The following is a 15,326-nucleotide window of genomic DNA, read 5'->3' as shown; positions in this document are numbered from 1 at the left end:
ACTGATCTTTCAAAAATGGAGATTAGGTTCCAAACCAAACAGTCCCCACACAGGGAACAGTGTGGCCTTTTTGTGCTGCAAGAGCTAAAGGCTGAAGCATGCTTACCAAAGGGGCTAACAGAACAAACAGGAATGTCCAAATGTGAGTTGAATAATACATCCCAAAAGTTTCAGAGTGAGAGTGTCACAGATTTACTCAACACTCTAGTGACAGCTGTTACAATAAATACATCATGCATCAGAGAGAGGAGTGCTTTTATAACCCCAGGATCCCGTCTGTTAAATTGAATAAGGAAACCCACATATCCTTACACAGAACCTAGAATTGAGTACTAGTTACATTAGTTGGATCATCATCAAGGAGTAACACTTTACACTGGAAGCATGGAAGTACAGATGGAGCTGAACTACCTGCATCGGCAGAGACTGTTCCAATTTATATATACACAGAATGTTCTAGTAAGCCGGCTGTTGTGGCCAAGCGATTCTAGGTGCTTCAGTCCAGAACCGTGCTGCTGCTATGGTCGCAGGTTCGAATCTTGCCTCGGGCATGGATGTGTGTGTTGTCCTTAGGTTAGTTAGGTTTAAGTAGTTCTAAGTCTAGGGGACTGATGACCTCAGGTGTTAAGTCTCATAGTGCTCAGAGCCATTTTTTTTTGTTCTAGTAAAGTCCTGTGTTCCATAAAGAAGTCTTGGGACCTTCCACAAATCAGAAACATAAAATTATAAATTAATTTGATTAATATGAATTGATTTGGGATTACACATCCCACCAGCTAGAATAAAAGATACAGGCCCTGAGTCTGAGTAAAGCTGGTAGGTTTGCTCTTGATATTTAAATTTATGCAACTGTTTGCATTGAACAGTGCAACAAGCAGTAGCTCAGTGCATTGCGATACTACAACCACTATGCCATGGTGGATGATGCACAGCATGTGGACTTGTTCACTCTCCTGGCAGAACAGCAGTGGGCTATAGCTTCCTGGTTCTGGATATAGTCAGTTGTGCTGCTGCTGCTTATATTGTTATATTCTCATGATCAGTGTGATTTACAAATGAACTTAGTTCCACTGAGACAAAGTGGTCATTGTGCAGGTCTTCATGCTTATTGTATTGGAAGTCCCTATCATTGACCTGAACCTCAGGACTATGATAGGACTTCATATGAAGAATGTGGAAGACCTTTCTGCACTTTTGTCCCCTCACTGTAGGATTATCATTTTTAACCTTGTAGGTGACTCTGGACAAACATTGTAGGGTTTGGTATGGGTCAAAGTAGCAATTGGCCACCTGTAACACTCATAACACTCAGCGGTAGGCTGCCCAGAATATACAGTGACCCCAGCTGCCAGTTCCATTAACTATGGAACATTATGTAATGCTTCTACTGAAATCTACAAGCCAGTTCCCAAGGTGCTATGTTTCTACACTACAACATAGAAGTGCTACATTACAATGGACCTACTGTTCAATGTTGATTCATCTGCACTCTGGAGTTAGAATCCAAATGCTTTACTGGTACTTGGACTTCAACATTCATTAAGTGTAGTATTTCAACAGACTTATGATTTCCGTTGGAATTTTGTATTTTACTTGCACTTCGTGGACATTGGTATAACCACCATCAATTTATATAATTTTTCACAAACTGTTCATCTACAACTTGGCACTTGGTGACAGAATTATTCTTCTCAGTGTTGTGTCAATAAACCGTAGATTGGTAATATATTTATTGTGTCATTCTTAGATATAACAGACAGTTTAGTCATTGATATGATGTCATTCCACCCCATGAACCACGGACCTTGCCATTGGTGGGGAGGCTTGCGTGCCTCACCTATACAGATGGCCATACCGTAGGTGCAACCACAATGGAGGGGTATCTGTTGAGAGGCCAGACAAACGTGTGGTTCCTGAAGAGGGGCAGCAGCCTTTTCAGTAGTTGCAGGGGCAACAATCTGGATGATTGACTGATCTGGCCTTGTAACACTAACCAAAACAGCCTTGCTGTACTGGTACTGCGAACGGCTGAAAGCAAGGGGAAACTACAGCCGTAATTTTTTCCAAGGGCATGCAGCTTTACTGTATGGTTAAATAATGATGGCATCCTCTTGGGTAAAATACTCCGGAGGTAAAATAGTCCCCCATTCGGATCACCGGGCGGGGACTACTCAAGAGGACGTCCCTACCAGGAGAAAGAAAACTGGCATTCTATGGATCTGAGTGTGGAATGTCAGATCCCTTAATTGGGCAGGTAGGTTAGAAAATTTAAAAAGGGAAATGGATAGGTTAAAGTTAGATATAGTAGGAATTAGTGAATTTCGGTGGCAGGAGGAACAAGACTTTTGGTCAGGTGAATACAGGATTATAAATACAAAATCAAATAGGGGTAATGCAGGAGTACGTTTAATAATGAATAAAAAAATAGGAGTGCAGGTAAGCTACTACAAACAGTATAGTGAACGAATTATTGTGGCCAAGATAGACACGAAGGCCACACCAACTACTGTAGTACAAGTTTATATGCCAACTAGCTCTGCAGATGATGAAGAAATTGATGAAATGTATGATGAGATAAAAGAAATTATTCAGATAGTGAAGGGAGACGAAAATTTAATAGTCATAGGTGACTGGAATTTGATAGCAGGAAAAGGGAGAGAAGGAAATGCAGTACTGTAGGTGAATATGGATTGGGGTAAGAAATGAAAGAGGAAGCCGCCTGGTAGAATTTTGCGCAGAGCATAACTTAATCATAGCTAACACTTGGTTCAAGAATCATAAAAGAAGGTTGTATACATGGAAGAATCCTGGAGATACTAGAAGGTATCAGATGGATTATATAATGGTAAGACAGAGATTTAGGAACCAGGTTTTAAATTGTAAGACATTTCCAAGGGCAGATGTGGACTCTGACCACAATCTATTGGTTATGAACTGTAGATTAAAACTGAAGAAACTGCAAAAAGGTGGGAATTTAAGGAGATGGGACCTGGATAAACTGACTAAACCAGAGGTTGTACAGAGTTTCAGGGAGAGCATAAGGGAACAATTAAGAGGAATGTGGGAAAGAAATACAGTAGAAGAAGAATGGGTAGCTCTGAGGGATGAAGTAGTGAAGGCAGCAGAGTATCAAGTAGGTAAAAAAAACAAGGGCTAGTAGAAATCTTTGGGTAACAGAAGAAATATTGAATTTAATTGATGAAAGGAGAAAATATAAAAATGCAGTAAATGAAGCAGGCAAAAAGGAACCAAACGTCTCAAAAATGAGATCGACAGGAAGTGCAAAATGGCTAAGCGGGGATGGCTAGACGACAAATGTAAGGATGTAGAGGCTTATCTCACTAGGGATAAGATAGATACTGCCTACAGGAAAATTAAAGAGACCTTTGGAGAAAAGAGAACCACTTGTATGAATATCAAGAGCTCAGATGGAAACCCAGTTCTAAGAAAAGAAGGGAAAGCAGGAAGGTGGAAGCAGTATATAGAGGGTCTATACAAGGGCGATGTACTTATGGACAATATTATGGAAATGGACTGCGTGAAGAGTTTGACAGAGCACTGAAAGACCTGAGTTGAAACAAGGCCCCGGCAGTAGACAACATTCCATTAGAACTACTGACGGCCTTGGGAGAGCCAGTCCTGACAAAACTCTACCATCTGGTGAGCAAAATGTATCAGACAGGTGAAATACCCTCAGACTTCAAGAAGAATATAATAATTCCAATCCCAAAGAAAGCAGTTGTTGACAGATATGAAAATTACCAAACTATCAGTTTAATAAGTCACAGCTGCAAAATACTAACACGAATTCCTTACAGGCGAATGGAAAAACTGGTAGAAGCCGACCTCGAGGAAGATCAGTTCGGATTCCGTAGAAATATTGGAACACGTGAGGCAATATGGACCTTACAACTTATCTTAGAAGAAAGATTAAGGAAAGGCAAACCTATGTTTCTAGCATTTACAGACTTAAGAGAAAGCATTTGACAATGTTGACTGGAATACTCTCTTTCAAATTCTAAAGATGGCAGGGGTAAAATACAGGGAGCGAAAGGCTACTTACAATTTGTACAGAAACCAGAGGCAGTTGTAAGAGTTGAGGGGCACACAAGGGAAGCAGTGGTTGGGAAAGGAGTGAGACAGGGTTGTAGCCTCTCCCCAATGTTATTCAATCTGTATATTGAGCAAGCGGTAAAGGAAACAAAAGAAAAGTTCGGAGTAGGTATTAAAATCCACTGAGAAGAAATAAAAACCTTGAGGTTCGCCGATGACATTGTAATTCTGTCAGTGACAGCAAAGGACTTGGAAGAGCAGTTGAATGGAATGGACAGTGTCTTGAAAGGAGGATATAAGATGAACATCAACAAAAGCAAAATGAGGATAATGGAGTGTAGTCGAATTAAGACGGGTGATGGTGAGGAAATTAGATTAGGAAATAAGACACTTAAAGTAGTAAGGGAGTTTTGCTATTTTGGGAGCGAAATAACTGATGATGGTCAAAGTAGAGTGGATATAAAACGTAGACTGGCAACGGCAAGGAAAGCGTTCCTGAAGAAGAGAAATTTGTTAACATCGAGTATAGATTTAAGTGTCAGGAAGTCGTTTCTGAAAGTATTTGTATGGAGTGTAGCCATGTATGGTAGTGAAACATGGATGATAAATAGTTTGTACAAGAAGAGAATAGAAGCTTTCAAAATGTGGTGCTACAGAAGAATGCTGAAGATTAGATGGGTAGATCACATAGTTAATGAGGAGTTATTGAATAGAATTGGGGAGAAGCGGAGTTTGTGGCATAAGTTGACAAGAAGAAGGGAGCAGTTGGTAGGACATGTTCTGAGGCATTAAGAGATCACAAATTTAGCATTGGAGGGCAGTGCGGAGGGTAAAAATTGTAGAGGAAGACCAAGAGATGAATAAACTAAAGAGATTCAGAAGGATGTAGGTTGCAGTAATTATTCGGAGATAAGAGTCTTACTCAGGATAGGGTAGCATGGAGAGCTGCACCAAACCAGTCTCAGGACTGAAGACCACATCAACAACATGATATCATTGTGATTTCCTGATGCAGTATCTTGGTAACTGTCATCCAAGGAGGATTTTCATCTGCAGGAGCCTGTCTTCTGTAGATTAATGCCTCAGTTAGCTTTCCAGACTTTGGTGGCTGGACAAGTGGTTAGGATCTTTGTATGATGGTTGGGAGTTACTATGTTTTGTTGAAGAGCTACCTCAACCAGGATGCAGTGATGAGCTTCATCCCATACATTGTCTGTACTCATCTGCAGTTTCTTGGCATGAACAGAATTGCCCTGTTTTATGTTGTCTTTTGTTTAACAATTCCTGAACACTCTTCTTCTTTGTGTACAGTAGCTCACAACATGGTCAAGATGTCTACAGTGGAAAAATACTGATGTTTTCTCCTCTGTTCTTCATCTGTAGCATCATGAACTTTGGACTCTGTATGACAGTTGCATCATATATCTGGGGTTATTGACTTCATTGTTCCATTGTGGTCATCCTTATAGTGATTCATGCCAATGACCAACGAATCTCTTGTTGAAATTTTGATGGTAGTTCTTTCTGGCTGGGTTAAATATTTGACACTGCTCTCCAGTCATCTTTGTCTGACATCATCAACAGATGTCATAAATCTTCATATCCCTTCTCGATTTCTATAGGTGATGTGAGATCCTGTTGGTCTTCCATGGCTATTGTCAATACAGCATTTATAAGTTTTTTCTGGCACATTGCTTCCATGGGCTGGCCCCAATTGAAAACTTCTCTGCTATGGTGGCATCATTTAAAAGAAGTGCTTGATAGACATATGTCATGTTAACACTGAAAATAAAAATATGAAGTGCATTGTCATGTTTGTGTAATGTGACTTTTCATATCTTTGTTATGCAAGTGCAATGGAATCTTTGGACTGGTAAAAACAGAAATTGTACTAAGCAACCATGATTAGTAAAGCTTTTATTGTCAGCTTGAAATAAATAAACTTAACAGGTTATTGGCCCAGTCTTCAGATGCTTCAAGTATATCCACTTGTGTTTTGTAGTCATCAACACTGGCTGTCGTTTTTGTTGAACAGAAGAACAAAGGGCAGATTCACATTATTTTATGAAAATTTATTCACAAGTGGAAACAAATCCTTCACAGCTGTTCAAGAACAGTCTGTAGTATGGATGACTAGCAGGCAACTTGACTCATCTGAGAATCTTTGGAACAGATGTTATGTGCATGTGAACAAGAATTTTTGTTCATAGTTTGACAATAAGGCAGTGCATGAGGATCTGGCTGGGTATGTGAATTACAGAAATGACTTTAGGGTCTGGATCCCATCTCAGAGGAAGTTTGTGCAAAGTCACAATGTAAAATTCAAGGCTGAAGCTGTATGCAATCTCTGCACCAAGCTTACTGAATATGAAGTAGCTCACGATGAAACCATTCCACAGAGTCAACATAATCAGATTTCCAAAGAGTGAAATAAATAAGAAAATTTCAGCCATGACAAGAAGACAGAAGTTGAAAGTGAAGAGGAAGAAGATGTGGATATGACATCAAAGTTCTGGAGGAAGTCAAGTATTAAGTGAGAAAGAAAGAAGCAAACATGAAAAGAAGAAACCAGAATGGATGACCAGTAAAGACTATGTGTACATGGCTGAAATGCCTATCATCAGGGACAAGGATCCAAGCTTGTATACTGAAGCTTTTCAGTCTAGCAATAAAAATCAACAGCTGGAGGCCATTAAAGGAGAATTAAAGTCCCTGAAAGAGAATAAACTTGGGTATTAGTTAAGCACTCAAGTGGCACACAGATTTTGCAGAACTGATGGTCCTTACACAAGAAAATTGCAGAAAATGGCAATGTTTGCTTCAAGGGTCAACTTGTGGCCAAGGGACATATACAAAGGCAGCGAATTGATTATAAAGGAACATTCAGCTCTGTTGCACATTATGATACTACTTGAATCCTGTTGGCAGTGGCTGCTGCAGAAGAAATGCTAACCCAGTTTGACATCAAAACAGCTTTTCTGAACAGCGTACTTAAGGAAGAAATGTACATGGAACAATCTGAAGTTTTTGAAGATGATACTGGATGTGTATGTCACCTGAATAAAAGTCTATAGGTCTCAAACAGGCAGTGCATTGTTGCAACAAACATTTCACAGACTTCATCATGAAAGCTGGGTTTAAAAACATGTCGCTGATCTGTGCCTCTTCTACCATTGAAGGAACAAGAATTGTTTATATGTTGCAATCTACATCGCTGATGGTTTAGTTTTGGGAAGCAACAGAGTAGATTGAGGAGTTCATGAAAATCTTGAAGCTGGAGTTTCATACAAGGGTCTCTCAAAAATTTTTGTATAGAAAGATACAGCAAAATGAAGACAAGTTAACAGCAGTGAACCAACGAGACTATACAAAGGAAATCCTGAAAAGATTTGGAATGGCTGAGTGTAATGGAGTTTCTACTCTAATTGAATGTCAGGGAAGTAATTTCAGAGACAAGATCCCATACAAAGTTCCTTATTGTGAGGCAGTGGATTGTGTGATTTATTTAACTACAGTCTCATATTTTGACATTTCTTTTGCAATGAACAAAGCAGCTAGAGCCATGGAAGATCCTACTGTTCGAAACTGAAATCAAGTGATACAAATTTTTAGGTACATAAAGAATACAATGGGTTATGTAATTACCTACAAGAAAAAAATAATGTTGAAATGTCTACAGTGATGCTGATTATGCTGGTGACAAGGACACAATATGTATAGTCCATATCTCAGTCATGGGGCTCTATCACACACCAGTCAATTACAAAAGACAGTGGCAACATACACTATGGAAGCAGAAGTAATGTCAGCAAGAGATGGAGCAAATTTTCTACCTGAAAATATTATCTATGAACTGATTGAAACTTCCAGACAACTGACATCTCCTACAGTCTACATTGACAATGCAAGTACAGCGAAGTTCTCTAAAAATCCAAAATATAACCAGAAATCAAAGCCCATATAAATCTCTTGCTTCTATACTGGAGAAAGAATCTTCAGTGGAGATCTTGGATTAAAACACAATCACAGTATTAATCAGTTAGCTGATGTACTAATCAAGCCAGTTGAAAGGGTCCAACTCAAGAGGCTGCATGAAAGAATTGGAGTGTGCCCATGGGAGTGTGTGCTTGGGGTCTACGTGGTTGTGTGTGAATGTGTGTACTATATCTAGAAAAAGAGCCAGAGCTTGCAAGCTAATGAATACTGTTTTCTGTTATTTGTGTCTGTGTGCCACACATCAGTCTGATATTGACGGGTAGTTTGCTTTTGCTTTTTTTACACATTGCTCCATTGAGGAGTTTCCATTATTTTTATTCATATGACAGATAGCAATTGCACATGTTTTAAGTTTTCTCATGTTTCCATCTCAGATGTCATCAAAATCATAATGTCCCTAAAAAATTCAAAATCTGCGGGGTGGGATGAGGTCCCCACTGAAATAATAAAAATAGTCCGTCACAGTATTGCATATCCACTCTCTTTCATAATCAACCAATCATTTGATGAGGGATGTTTCCCAGATCGATTAAAATATGCAGAAGTTCGGCCCATACACAAAAAAGGCAAACAAGATGAATTGGGCAACTATAGGCCAATCTCACTGTTACCAATTTTCTCAAAAATATTTGAAAGAGCTGCATGTGATCAGATTGAAAATCACAATTCATCTAACAGCATTATCTTAGGCTATCAATATGGTTTCAGTAAAGGCCGCAGCACAATCCATGCAATAAATGAATTAGTCACAAAAGTCAGCAGATGTCTTGATGATAGAATGTGTGTGTCAGGCATCTTTTGTGACCTGTCCAAAGCCTTCGACACAGTAAATCATGACCTGCTTCTCCAAAAATTGGCACGCTATGGTTTTCAAGGCAAATCTCTTAGCTGGATGTCATCATACTTGGCAAACAGAAAACAAAGAGTACTTATTAACATCAATGGCAAGAAATTTCTCTCTGGCTGGAAAAACACTCAATTAGGTGTTCCACAAGGCTCAATATTAGGGCCACTGCTTTTTCTATATTATATTAATGATATGCCATGTCAGGTCCAGTCTGATACTATCCTCTATGCAGATGACTTAACAGCTGTAGTCTGTTGTAAAAATGAGGTAGACCTAATTCGTCATATTGAACAAACACTTGGGGAAGTGGAGGCATGGGTCAAAAACGATAACTTGACATTAAATTTTACGAAAACAGAAATTGTTCATTTTACCACAAAACAATCTGCACAGTCTATAAGTGAAATAAGGTATATGGACAAAAAATTAGAGACTGCAGACTGTGTCAAATTCCTTGGCGTGTTAGTCAATAAAAACCTGTTATGGAGTCGCCATGTGGATAACATACTGGGTCGACTGAATAGCCTTGTATATATTATGAATATCTTGTATAGTATTACTGATTTAGCTGTAAGAAAAACTGTATATAATGCATATTTTGTTTCAGTCATTAGGTATAGTATAATTTTCTGGGGGTCTGAAAAAACAAATTTACTTAGAGCTTTTAGACTACAAAAAAGAATCATCCGAGCAATGGTGGGAGCAAAACCAAAGCAACACTGCAAACCTTTATTTGTAAAACTGGATCTAATGAGCATTCCAAGCATATACATCTATGAAACTCTCACTTTCACGAAAAGAAACCCACAACTTTTTGAGGGCAACTTCTTCTTCCATCAATATGATACAAGACATAGAACGAGCTACATGTTACCTACCCACCGTTTAAAATCATATGAAAAAACCCCATACTATATGGGCATGAAATTTGTAAATAAAATATGGAAAGATATGGATGACCCAAATATAAAAGGCACCAAAAGAGACCTGGAAAAATATCTGAAAGATAAATGTTACTATAGTGTAGAAGATTTCATGAATGGTAACAATGGATTATAATTGTAATTAAAATACCTCATGTTACACCATGTATATTATTAGTTTATTGTCTATTTTTAGTATTGTTATATATAGTGTAAAAACTGACAAGTCACCTATGTCACAATCTTTGATTGTATAAGGCATGTTATGTGATAATAAAAATTGAATTGAATTGAATTGAATATTCATGACATGTTCACATCCCTTTAACCACATAACTGGACCATGGCCGGTCTCAGAGCTACTGCTGGATGCCTGAAGTGTATATGACTCACTGGTTCCTTTGCATCCATTGGTGCCTTGACAATGCAAACTATCAAGAGGGGTGTACTGTTTGTGTTCCGTTCTTGCCAGAGAAGGCAATGGGTTTTGCATAGACTTATTGGAGCCACTGCATTCTTGTATCTAGCATACCCAGCTTCTCCATAAAACTATATCATGTAGAATGTGGACTCAAGTGCTGATGCTGAATAAGTGCTTAAGGAGACCAAATAGCTCAGGCCATCAGTCTCCTATTCACCCCTAAGGACAGAAGCAATGTACCCAATCTGTATGTGTATAGAGCAAATTTGTATGCAAGTGTAATAAAGTGTGAGGTGGGACTTGGGTGCCAGCCCAATATTCACACAGATGGATGTAGGAAACTGCCTAGAAACCACATCCAGGCTGGCCAGAACACTGACCCCTCATTGTCAGTCTGCTGGAAATATTCAATCTGGCATAAGGATACCTCTCTGTCCCAGAAACAGTCATTTTAACACCCAGGCAGGTGGAATCAAGCGCCAGCTACTAAAGCAGAGTGGTCAACATACGCACTGAAAGAAATTATTTTATTGAGCACACACAAAGTATATATGCAGCTTAAATGCCAGTTTCTATAGTTTGTGCTCCTATTTATACTGTACATACATGAATATTCTGCCAAATTACAGTACATCATAAACAAGTCCCAGAACCTTCCAGAAATCAGAAATTTCAAATAATAAATAACTTCAGGGGTGAGAATCAAACCAGTGACCGACATATCACCATCCACTGACAATAACAGGTAACCCATGGAAAAGAATGCACCACATCCCGCAATGTTGCATAATGATTGTCACGGTTAAAATTGAGAAACTAAATTTGAATAAAATTGTTTTTCTTGCAAATCATTCATAAATGGAATGTGGAAGAAGGGATTTTTTTTGGGGGAGGGGGAGGGGGAGTGGGGTGTGGACACTGCTGTAATTATGCTACATACCGTGTGGTGAGTCGTACAGTATAAATTTAGATGTAAATCAATAAAACAATGTTTAAAGTAAAATTCTGTTACCAGAATCTTTTATTGCTCTGAAGTATGTTTTCAGAGACACTAGGCATATGCTAACTGGATATCTTTTTTAATGCAGCTTATTGAGCAGTTTTCAAGTGAAAGAGCTAATGTCAAAGAGATTATTAGAAAAGAATTTCTATCACAAATAATTATTCTGGAGGAAGAAAACATTCAGTTAAGGGAACAAATTGCTGAAATGCGAGCATATCACCAAATGGAAATTTCTGCCAAAGAAAAGGAACTTAGGACTGCAGCTGCTGACAAAGAGCATGAGTTTCAAGAATTATATAAAAGGTAAATTAGTTACATGTATATCATCTTTATTTCTACATAGCCTCACATTAGTCTGTATTATTTGAAGTAGCTTCTGTTTACAATCATTTCAGGGTGAAAGCAGCAATTGCAAAAAAGGAGAAAGCAATTCAGCAACTTCATTTGAAATATGAGGCAGCATTAGAACAGTGTACTCATCTTGAAGATGTTTTAGAACAACATCAGAGAGACCATTTGTTTCAATAGCTAAGCATTATTTTTCATTTTGGTCATTCCTAACAGTATTTAATTTATTGACATAGATAATTTTTACAAAACACAAAATGCAAAAACAAATGACAGCTGCAGTCTGTTTCATAGTGATATTTTTATGATTGCATTCTGCTATGTATTGAACACTTCACTTACTGTTTCTGTGAAACATGTATGTCCTTTTGGAAAACAGCTATGTTTTCAGGAAATAATGTATAAATTTACAAACAAACTCTGCAGAAGTATTAATCAGATTTAAGTAATTAGTGTAACAAATTTTAAAAATCTGGTAGAAACACATTCTTTGTGAATTCTTCATTGTCACAGTGAAGCATGCCAGACAGATGTTGAAAAATATTGAGCAATACTGCAACACTTAAATCAAAGAGCTTTCCACTGTATGCAAGCTTTATTGCTGTCAATAAGAGATAAATGGATAGGATCTTCCTATATCTTTCCTTATAACAAGTCCATTGTGACAGTGAAGTGTCTCGAGACTTTTGAAAGCTAGTAGCCATGTTATTATCTATTAGAGACCTGCTTTCAAGACCACCTTTATGAATGATTTACTTGTCCAAAGTTTTTGAATAATTAATCCAAAGGCTAAACTGTATGACTTACTGCTGCAATAGATAATACATTTGACTATACAATCACATGGACAGCGAAATTCATTTGGACTCCATGAGCCAAATAAGTCAACCATATGCATAGCAGTCCAGGTCTGGTTTTTATGTAATTTTTTCTCATTCTCAAAAAAAGCAAGAAAAAATTCTGTGGACATCATTTTGAATGTCTAGAAGATGTTAAAATCTGCAAATAATGGGTTCCAACCACTGGACAAAAGGACTAGTGCCAATAGAGTGAGACATGTTTTGGAAGGATATAACTGAAGATATATCGTGTGTAAAATGTGTAAACATCCAAAACATCAAGTATACCACAGACATAAAATCAGAGAAGCTTTCATAATGCCCTCAAATTACTTCCTGCAAGTGCAGTCACAAACTACCATGTTGTTGAGTAGAAACTTTGAATTGGTGGGCATTTAATTTTATTGTTTATAGAGAAGATAAAAAATTAACTATGCAGTGTAATGACAAATTATATCTTTTCATACCTAAATATAAATAAAGAGTTCTCAACTCTCAAGTTAAGCATATTTTTGGGCACCTATGTTACTGTGGTTGCTTTTGTCATCCTCAATCATCTGCTGTTTGAGACAGTGGTGGTGTGAATAGAATTAGTGTAAATTCACCATCCTGTCTTAAGTGCAGTCCCACAATACTACTACCATAATGTGCACTAAGAAAGGCAACAAATGTAGTTTGCTGTAAGGTGGTCATTAAAAACTTAGGAACTGCTTGACAGTCTTACATCATTGTAAATTCAAGAACTTGTTTTAACAGAAACATTCAAAGAGAAGGCACTTGATTCATACATTTGGCTGAGTACAGTTAATGGAAACCATAGTCTCACATCTTCAAGTAGTGTATAGCAATTGTAGTTGTGAGATAATGAGAATAAAGCTTGTGATAACAAAGGTAAATGTTTCACAAAGAAAAGTCAGTATGTAACTGCCATTTGATTGACAAAAGGAATTTTAACTTTGTTTTAGTCAGAAGCTATATGGATACTGGGAAATATTTGTGAAGCAACTGTTAGTGATGACAGATGATGGAGGCTCTGTCTAGTTATTTGTAAGAAATGCATTTTGGTGCTGTGACCCAACAAGTACTAACTAGTTAGGTATATGTTGTTGTTGCTCTGTCCTTTACATTTTTCAATAACTATCTTTTATTTTTTTGTGAAAAATACCATATTCCATTTTTGTATTCATTCTGATATTCAAACATTTAAATAATAATATTTTTATTAATAAATATTTAGTATGATTACAACAAACAAGAATCACAAGAAGAAATAAAGATCTCATTATAGAAATATGGGATTTATGAAAAGATAAGTTTGTTACTGAATTTAATTTTCCAGAATTCTTAGGAGATTTCTGTAACATGAGCTGGATGATAAGGATATCAAATTTAGTCCTTAATAAGAAAATGATTTATAGAATTAATTACACAAAATTATGTTTTTCATGTTCTTGTTTTGCACTGTTTACACCTAATTGTATTCTCACATCTGAAAGAAAAAACATAAAATAAAATTTCAGTCCACAGATTTATAATCTTTTAATGGTGCCACAACTTCGGCCATTTTTTCTACCAATAAAGTTTCCTTTAAAATGGTAGAAAATTTGAGTTTTTTCCTATGTGTAACATTGTAATAAAAGGCAGAGCAAAGAATTTTGGGGGAATTTGCTCCTGCTCTCCTATATAAAATAAGCTTCCAAAATGACTGCAACTATGAATATAAAGAACAGCTTTTATTTTTAAATATCTCATTTCAAGTTTAATGTTCTATACTATTAATACATGATTACATACATTATTTACAATCATATTAGCTTTATACAGTCTCTGAATTCAGTCAATGCAACTGAGCATTTACAAATTTACACTACACACAACTAAATAGTTCTTTATCAGTGACTCGGAACTGGTTCCAGTGAATCTGGACTAATGCTTAAATTGCAGCTAACAGCATCCTCATACTGGTGGCGTTCTCTATGCTTCTTGTCCAAATTTGGTGATCTGTAACAGAATAATAATATATAAAATATTATTATGACATGATAAATTATATTATTTCATAATAATGAAAACTGAACACATTTTTATTCTTTTGAAATTTTTCCTGATTTACTGACAATGAAATTGCAATGCAGGAAATTCAATATTCTGAGCTTTTTTGTCTTTGACTGGAAGTCATAGATTTAAGACAAAGCCAGTTTTTTTCTTGGTCAGCTTCTGGTTTAAATATGCTGGACCATGTACTTTCCATTTTAATTTTTCACTTGAATTGACGTGGATTCTTTTTTTATTACTGACAGGTAGAAGCATTAAGACCATTTTTTTTAAATCTATGCAGTGATGTAAAAATTGTGTATTTTCAGTTCAGTGTTGTACTCATACAGGTGTACTGTGACCTCAGACAGGTAAAGGGAACATGTAACAAGGTGTAATAAGAGTTTTTAATTATTTTTCCAGAACAGGATTACTGGACAGGACTTTTGGGAAATAACATTTGTTTGTTATTAATGGTGAGGCCTGCTTCACAATTATCACTAAGTGATGTAAAAAACAGAAAATAAAAAATGCAACAACTGAAACTGAACATGAACTTCCAAGGCCATGGTGTTGTCCTGCATAATTATCATAGAATTATGCAAATTCTCTTTGTACCTTTTAGACATTCCTTTTCTCTTTAGATTATGTGTCTTGTTCATTTATTCCACAAACTAGAGTTTTGTTGTTCACTTATATGCAATGCTGTTAGCCTGATGATTAATCCCAAAATATTGTTGACAGATGTAGCTATCGTTCTTCAGTCAATACTACAGTTGTTTATCTTTTGCAACTGAATGTTTATTTTTCAACCAAACATGTTTTCACTATTCATTATTAGGTATTATCAGTGCTTTTTTTC

General features: G+C 36.8%; 2 protein-coding genes across 6 annotated transcripts in view; one reads left to right on the top strand and one right to left on the bottom strand.

Moving 5' to 3' along the window:
• LOC126473779 (centrosomal protein of 131 kDa) overlaps positions 1-13,958 on the top strand; it is a 93,778-nt gene extending 79,820 nt beyond the window's left edge. The window contains exons 10-11 of the mRNA XM_050101088.1: positions 11,329-11,546; positions 11,639-13,958. Of these exons, the coding sequence (XP_049957045.1) occupies positions 11,329-11,546; positions 11,639-11,771 (351 nt within the window). The 3' untranslated portion in view covers positions 11,772-13,958. The remainder of the gene's footprint in view (positions 1-11,328; positions 11,547-11,638) is intronic.
• A 188-nt stretch (positions 13,959-14,146) lies between these two features.
• Positions 14,147-15,326, bottom strand: part of LOC126470366 (enolase-phosphatase E1-like) — a 252,972-nt gene continuing 251,792 nt past the window's right edge. For all 5 annotated transcript variants that reach the window (XM_050098195.1, XM_050098205.1, XM_050098176.1 and 2 more), the window contains one exon: positions 14,147-14,431. In XM_050098195.1, the coding sequence (XP_049954152.1) occupies positions 14,323-14,431 (109 nt within the window). In that variant the 3' untranslated portion in view covers positions 14,147-14,322. The remainder of the gene's footprint in view (positions 14,432-15,326) is intronic.

Source organism: Schistocerca serialis, chromosome 1, assembly GCF_023864345.2.
Source record: "Schistocerca serialis cubense isolate TAMUIC-IGC-003099 chromosome 1, iqSchSeri2.2, whole genome shotgun sequence".
Classification (NCBI taxonomy): domain Eukaryota; kingdom Metazoa; phylum Arthropoda; class Insecta; order Orthoptera; family Acrididae; genus Schistocerca; species Schistocerca serialis.
The sequence above is the reverse complement of the archived record's forward strand: the minus strand, read 5'-3'. Positions and strand labels throughout refer to the sequence as shown.